At 53.6% G+C, this 7612-nt stretch overlaps 1 protein-coding gene across 1 annotated transcript; it reads left to right on the top strand.

Annotated features, from left to right (window-relative positions):
* The first annotated feature begins 1297 nt into the window (after positions 1-1297).
* LOC136533787 (uncharacterized) lies at positions 1298-7195 on the top strand. The gene is made up of 3 exons (XM_066526324.1): positions 1298-2670; positions 6235-6798; positions 6886-7195. Exons 1-3 carry the CDS (start codon positions 1765-1767, stop codon positions 6985-6987), a joined length of 1572 nt encoding a protein of 523 aa, XP_066382421.1. The 5' UTR covers positions 1298-1764; the 3' UTR covers positions 6988-7195.
* Positions 7196-7612: the final 417 nt, after the last annotated feature.

Below are 7612 nucleotides of genomic sequence, written 5' to 3'. Positions count from 1 at the left end.
CAAAGACAAAACAAATCTTTGGGTAGTTCGGGTAGTTTGGGTACCGGGGGATATTACCCGAATTACCCAAACTAATTTCGGGTAATCAAAATCGCTATCCGAATTTGGGATCGGGTACCTCGGGTTCGGGTAATTCGGGTCCGGGTAATGGGTATCGGGTATTTTGCCCAGGCTTAATGGCCCGGCTCGCGCCCCGGCCCGGCCGGTGGTGGCGCACGCACGCGTGTGGCACTCATGTGCCCTTTTCTCTGCTTCTCAATTAAGATGGATAATTTCTAACCAAATGAGTTGAGTAAACGTTCAGTCAAAATTTCGTACGGTATTAAACCATGCAACGCTTAATGTTACCAACCATAGAGTTTATTTGATTTATTAAATATTATACGGACGGAGCACTGGAGCGTAAGGTCGTCTCCAAAACACATTTTCCATCGAGGGGATGGATGGATGTAACTAGGCACTGTATTAGTAATTTTTAATGGAGGAATCTTTATTCCAAGATTAGACACTCAAAACCTGATTTCTCTTAATTCTAATTCTACTTTCAAGAGTTGAACGAGCTATCCACATGCCAGGAAATAATTCTAATTCAGCATAAAAACGTTTCTGGGAAAAAATAATAGATCTGAAACACTTTTGTACCGGGAGCCGGTGGGTGCATCAATCAATTTGTTCAAACTGGAAATCGTCCAAGGCGTAGCACTAGCGCCACATGCCGCATCTCAGGCCTCTGCCCTACCATCTTCCCATCTCAGGCCTTGTCGACTTGCCGGCATCTTCTCTTTCCTTATACGTCGCTAGTACATCCAAGTTTGCTCAACAGATGCTAGCCACATTTGAACCTGCCGCTCTTGCACCCGATCGACTATGTTGAGTTGTTGACTCGCGACTCGTCCATGTGCTCGCCACCTAGCTCAGGCCCGGAACACTCCGAGAAAGTAGACAGCGATGGCGCTGAGGCGTTCCCATGGCTCCACACGGAGGCTGCCCGAGCAAGCCGCATCCGGCGGGAGGGCCGCCACCGCCCGCCTTCTCTTACACATGCGGCTCCTGCGGCCTCCGTTACGACTCACGACTCGCACAAAGGGATGGACACTGCGGCCTGCAGGTGCGGGAGGGCCACAAACAGTATAACCGATTAACGGAAAGCGATAGGTCGTGAGTCGTGTCGTACGCCGACTCATCGTGTACCCGCGAGGAGAGGAGCGAGCGAGCGAGCGGACGGGTAGTTTCCTTCCTCGGTTATCTCGGGGGGAAGCAATAATTATCGCGCCACCTGCCTTGCTTTTCAAGCGTTCCCGGCCCAAACCCTATCAAACCGAGAGTTAATTAAAAACGCGCGTTTTATTCCGGTCGTGCCACGCCGCGGCGTCCTCCAGAGCTAAACTAAACACCACCTGCGAGCCATAAGGAAGGAACGAGGCCACGACGTATACGCTGTATGGCCGCCGCCGCCGCCGCCGCCTCGTTTCTTTAACGAAGGCGCGGTCGATCGTGCACCGCCGGTATATAGCATAGCAGGTCGAGGAGAAAAGGGAGGAGGAGTAGCGTTCCGTTCCCATTCGGGGCCGCCACGATCCCGCCGTCCCCGAGAACGGGGCTCGGTCTCGGAAGGGGCGCATCGCCACCAGCCTCTCATCATTGTTCGCGGGGAAGGAACGGCCGGGGGTCTCGAGCCGTGCCGGCCATTTCGCCCCGTCTCGCGAGATTCCCGCCAAGCCGTTGGCGTAGCGCGGGGAAGGCGGCGATCTCGGGCAGGGGCGGATGCTGCACAAATGGAAGGTCGCGGAGGGCGGTGGGTGCGCCGGCGGGGTCTTGGGTGGCGGCGGCGACCAACGCCGGCGGTGCGTGATGGCGTCGCTGTCCACGCTGATCGCAGCCACACTGGCGTTCCTCGCCTACGTCGCCTTCTTCCCGGACGACGGCGCGCACGGACTGTACCGGCTGTGGAGGTGCCAGGACTGCGCCGCGGGCGATCTGGGCGAGTTCCCCGGTGACGACGCGGCAGCCGCGGCCGACGGTCCTTCGGCCGCGCGCGTGGCCCGGTCGCCGACGACGCTGTCGCACGTCGTGTTCGGCATCGGCGCGTCGGCGCGGACGTGGGACCAGCGCCGCGGGTACGCGGAGCTGTGGTGGCGCCCCGACCAGATGCGCGGGCACGTGTGGCTCGAGGAGCAGCCCGTGAGCCCGTGGCCGGCGGCGACGTGCCCGCCGTACCGCGCCTCGGCGGATGCGTCCCGGTTCGGGGACCGCGCGTCGGCGTCGCGGATGGCCCGGATCGTGGCGGACTCGTTCCTGGCCGTCGCGGCGGAGCTCGGGAACGGCACGACGGCCCGGGACCGGGAGGAGGTGCGGTGGTTCGTGATGGGCGACGACGACACCGTCTTCTTCCCGGACAACATGGTGGCCGTGCTGCGCAAGTACGACCACGAGGAGATGTACTATGTCGGGGCGCCGTCGGAGAGCGTGGAGCAGGACGTGATGCACTCGTACGGCACGGCCTTCGGCGGCGGCGGGTTCGCGGTCAGCTACCCGGCCGCGGCCGCGCTCGCCGAGGCCATCGACGGCTGCCTCGACCGGTACAGGTTCTTCTTCGGCAGCGATGAGCGCGTCAAGGCCTGCCTCAGCGAGCTCGGCGTGCCGCTCACCCGCGAGCCCGGCTTCCACCAGGTGAGACCGTCCTTCCTTAATGCTAGCTGCTGCATTGCATCTCTTTGTCCGTTACCACTAAGCACTTGCATACAGTATGCTTCCTTGTCAACCGGAATACTTATATACTAAAAAAAGAACTTCAAAATGACATTTTTTTAGTAAGAAGAGTACACAGCTTGTGTCTAAGTCTAAGCAAACAAAAAATGTCCTTTATAACCATCTTAGGTATATCGATAACGGATTATCTGAGCCTTTGATTCGCATGCCAAATTCGGCTCCGCTGGTCATATTGCCGCAGTTTGACTGACCATGCTGATTCCGTTCGATTTTCCCTGCATCACCCTGGATCAGAGCTTTTTGACCCAACCTTTCACCGTTTCCCCCAGTGAAAAGGCCTCAGGCAGGCTAGCACCTTTAAGGATCCCTTGTCCTGCGTACTGATGAATCCACCGAAGCATCTTTCGGTTGCTGCAAAAGCAGAACCTATTCCGGAAATCAGTGGAGCCCAGCTGTTGCGCCGTGGCGGCATGCGATGCGACGACGGAGTGACGGACAGTGCCATCCATGACCATGGCCTATTTTTCGATTTAAAGTTGCAGGACAGCGTGGAGTCGCCGGAGGCCGGCCCGGAGACAGGCCTACTTGTCCGTGGCAGTCTTTGAGTTGAACCGAGCGACACCTCTCTCGCTCCCTTTCACCAGTTCACCCCATGTGGGCATGTAGCGTGGGTATCGTGCAGGACAAGCGTCGACAGGCCACGGGAGCAGGGCACTGACTGGCATAGCCAACCACCGCTAAAAAAATGGACACCCCTCTCTTCTTTTCTTTTTGCCGGGCACCACGCCAGTGCGCCATTGCCACCACCGCATTTCTTCTGCCGTGCCCCAGCCGGCGTCGTTAGTACTACAATCAACCAGGAATAAAAAGGTAGATTTTTCTCAGCCAAATCATATGTGTTGCATCTTGCTTGCTGCATGGTCCCAGGCATGGGCATGGGCATGGGCTCGATGGCATTGCCAACAATCCCGGAGGCCGTAGCAGAGGCTACCTGCATTTTGGGCGTAAGGCCACGTTTAGTTCGGCGGAATCAGCGGCGCCTGAATCACTGTAGCTACAGTGTTGTTTTGTTTTTATTTGGTAATAATTGTCTAATAGTTGACTAATTAGGCTCAAAACGTTCGTCTCGCAAAGTACAACCAAACTGTGCAATTAGTTTTTGATTTCGTCAACATTTAGTACTCCATACATGTACCGCAAGTTTGATGTGACGGAGAATCTTCTTTTTGCATAGTGTCAAAGTTGGGAATTTGGTGGAACTAAACAGGGCCTAAGAGATGCGCCGCTCCGTGTTTGACCTTTCGTTGGGCGCACTAACCAATAGCCTGTTGGGATGGCTGATTCGTATCGTTGCTGGTTTGTGAAGAAGTACTGCTGATTGGTTTGTGTGAGAGAAAAATACTGTTTCGGCTGGAAATTTATGATCATTTACGACAAGCCACAGCCAAATGAACAAACTGCAAATGATGAAACCGCCGAACGCCTTCGCCGTAGACGTTGAGGCGTAGTGGTGGTGTGTCCACGACCGAGATGAGTGGCTCATAGTCAGGGATGAACACACGTAGAATAATTCCCATCGTGTCTCCGTTCGTTTTCTACGTCAATAGAATGGGAAGCCGAATGAGGTGCTTTTACTTGTGTTTTTGTGCGATTGCGTTTTTAACATTATGGACTCGTATAGACCCCTTATTTACAAAACTTGGATAAACTTTAGCGGTTATTATTATAACAACCTTTAAACATTAGCTTTTGTTCGGCTGGTATTAAAGCCGACTGATAAGTCGGCTGAAGCTGTTTTGTTGTGAGAGAAAAATACTATATATTCTAATTGATAAGCCGACTAATAAGTTTAAGCGAACAGACCGTCCTTACGTCAAATATTAGTTCAAGGATTTAGAAAGTCCTAATAGATGCATCAAGAAGCCCGCAAGTTATTTCAACAAGGCTCCTAATAACATGCCAAATAGGCACATTGTCATGATGTGTTTGTTCCGGTTGATATTTGTTCGTCTTGACATTTCCGTCTATCCCATTTTTTTATTTGTCGACTATCCTGATCCTGTTTCGTTAAACGTTAAGGGGTTTTCTTTTCGTCTATTTTCATCCCTGCTCAGAATAAGACTTGATTGAAGCTGTCTAAGAGTGTGTTTTTTAGTGCGTAGAATGTAAAAATGGCCGGTTGTTATCAAATGTCTGTGTCTTATCTCCTCCCTTCTTCCCATGCTCGCCGGCCAACCCGCCTCCCCGTTGGCTCTGATGGCAGCAATGCTAGATCCTTTTCCATCCTCCACAACCTAACACTAAAATCAATCTTCCTTCACACGATCTTCTTGATCAATCTAATATTCGGATATTGAGTTAGCTCCAAAACACTATATATCGTCTTGTTCGCTTGAATTTATCAGTCATGGAACAATGTTTTTCTTTTACAATAAATCAGTTTCAGCCAACCTATTTGCCGCTGAAACCATCCGCCGAACCGCTCGTTGAGTGCCTGTAGCTTTACTAAGGGCCTGTTTGGCAGTGCTCCGGCTTCTCTGAAAATGGCTCCGGCTCTGGCTCTTCTGAAGGAGCAGCTCCTCTGGAGGAGATGAAGCCGTTCTGAAAAATGTTTGGCAAAACGGCTCCTTCGCACTAGACGACGTGAACCCACAATAAGGAGTCGCGCGAAGCTCGTTTTTTAGGCTTCTCCTGCGCAGGTAAAAAATAGCTCCGGCTCTTGACCGGCTCCCTATGCAAAGCCCTTTCCAAAACAGACGTTTAACACTGTTCTTGCAGAAGCCGAAGCTAAAGCCCCTTTAGAAACCCTGAAAAAAAAAACCTCTTAATAGCGTCCGCTCCTATTGGAGCCCGTAAAGACCGTGTCGGGCGGGGGCGGTTGTGCCCAAATCTCAACGTCGCCATCCGTAGAGCGTGCCGGTAGTTGGTTGGTGCGACGCATGACCTCGCGCGGGCCAGGTGTGTGGCCGTCCTTTTCCGGTGACGAGAAATTGCCGGTCTAGGTGTCGCGAGATTAGGCGTAGCGTGCGCCGCGAGGACTAGGACGGAAGCGTGTCGGACCCTGGGAAATGGTGAGAATCGGATGGCCCCTGTAACTTGTGTAACTGGCGTGATTCGCTCCGGGGCAGACGGCGCAGCATCCCATCGTCATTTGCTGCCGTGCAACGTCGCCAGAGAAAAAGACTTGTCACTTCCTAGGACAGACGACTCGCGACCAAGTTTCATCACGCTGTTTTGATTTTTGAACCGTGAGCCGTTCGCCTTCGAACGTGGAGTACGGAGTACTCTTCAGATCTGCGACATCCCTGCGTTTCGTCGCATGGTGCACACTCCGTCGGGTGCCGTTTGTCTCCTTCCGCGTTTGAACCTTTTTCTGCCAAAAAAAATGTCATGCCTAGAGGTCCATACGCGGGCAGAAAAGTTACCAGTACTCCAACTGCTTCTTTACTTGTTTTTTTCAGAGAGAGTCATCGCAGCTTTTTTTTAAAAAAAAATTGACACACGTCGCCCGTGCAATGCTTGCAGGTGGACATCCGCGGCGACGCGTACGGGATGTTGGCGGCCCACCCAGTGGCGCCGCTGGTGTCGCTGCACCACCTGGATCACGTGGAGCCCATAACCCCGCGGGGCAAGACGGCGCTGGACGCGGTCCGGCCCCTGGTGGGCGCGTCCCGCTTCGACCCGGCGCGGGTGCTGCAGCAGAGCTTCTGCTACCAGCGCGGGCCGGGCTACGTCTGGTCCGTCTCCGTCGCGTGGGGCTACACCGTGCAGGTGTACCCGTGGGCCGTGGCCCCGCACGAGCTGGAGGTGCCGCTGCGGACGTTCCGGACCTGGCGGAGCTGGGCCGACGGGCCGTTCGTGTTCAACACGCGGCCGCTGAGCCCGCACGACGCGTGCGCCCGCCCCGCCATGTTCTTCCTCAGCCGGGTCCGGAACGAGACGGCGCGCGCCACCGTGACGGAGTACGCGAGGCACGCCGCCCCGTCGTCGGAGAAGGGGGAGTGCGACAAGGCCAGCTTCCGTGCGGCGTCCACGGTGCACATGGTGAGGGTCATCGCCCCGAGGATGAGCGAGAGTGACTGGAGACGGGTAAGTGCCGCAGCGGCGTCTGTCCCGATAGCCTCTCTGAAGCTCTGATGTGTTTGCTTACACGTTGGAACTGGATGTGTGTTTCAGGCACCGCGGCGGCAGTGCTGCAAGACGAAGCGGACGAGGTGGGGCTCAGTGCTGGAGGTGCGGATACGACGTTGCGGCAGAGGAGAGCTCACGTCGCCGTAGAACCATCCGGTCCATTTTCGATCGCTGTGATTTATCCACGGAACGCCAACGAAAATAGTAATGGTGGAAGGCATGCTATCCGTGCTCACGCCTCAGAGGAGCTAGGTCCAGTTCTCTGTCCGGCAGTTGATATTTTGAGTGGAGAGTATCTGCCTGCTGGCGACAACAGATTGTCCTCGCTGTGTATAAAAGCTTGCATTATTACCTATACGCGACTGAGATATACAGGTCACACATACATGCGAAAATCACATTTTTATCACGCTGTAATGAATTACAAATTGGGAAATAAAATTGCCTCGTACCATTGTGAATGGTACAAATACAAGAACTCACTAGAGAAGTTTCATATCATACCCACCTTCTGTTAAATACTCAAATACATGAGTAATTCTTTGAGTCTTATATAGAACGTGTGATTCTCACTAAAGGTACTTAATCATGCCAAGCTGGCAGGGGAGTAATTCTTGGCTTCATGGAGTGAACTTGGAATCTAAACAAGTTCTAGTTCTAGTTGGCACCAGATCTCTTTGTTGTGCCATATGGCTTAAACAGAAGATACATTCATAGTATATCATATATGCAAGTACAATTATTCAGAGCCACACATTGGACAAGGTTCTCG

Source organism: Miscanthus floridulus, chromosome 2, assembly GCF_019320115.1.
Source record: "Miscanthus floridulus cultivar M001 chromosome 2, ASM1932011v1, whole genome shotgun sequence".
In the NCBI taxonomy this organism is placed as follows: domain Eukaryota; kingdom Viridiplantae; phylum Streptophyta; class Magnoliopsida; order Poales; family Poaceae; genus Miscanthus; species Miscanthus floridulus.
This window is presented reverse-complemented; position numbering and strand designations above follow the sequence as displayed.

Bases quoted from the DNA above. Each gene is read 5' to 3' on its own strand.
- LOC136533787 (XM_066526324.1), top strand. From the start codon at position 1,765: ATGCTGCACAAATGGAAGGTCGCGGAGGGCGGTGGGTGCGCCGGCGGG. The intron at 2,671-6,234 runs GTGAGACCGTCC...CAATGCTTGCAG, and splicing joins GCGAGCCCGGCTTCCACCAG to GTGGACATCCGCGGCGACGC. The intron at 6,799-6,885 runs GTAAGTGCCGCA...TGTGTGTTTCAG, and splicing joins GCGAGAGTGACTGGAGACGG to GCACCGCGGCGGCAGTGCTG.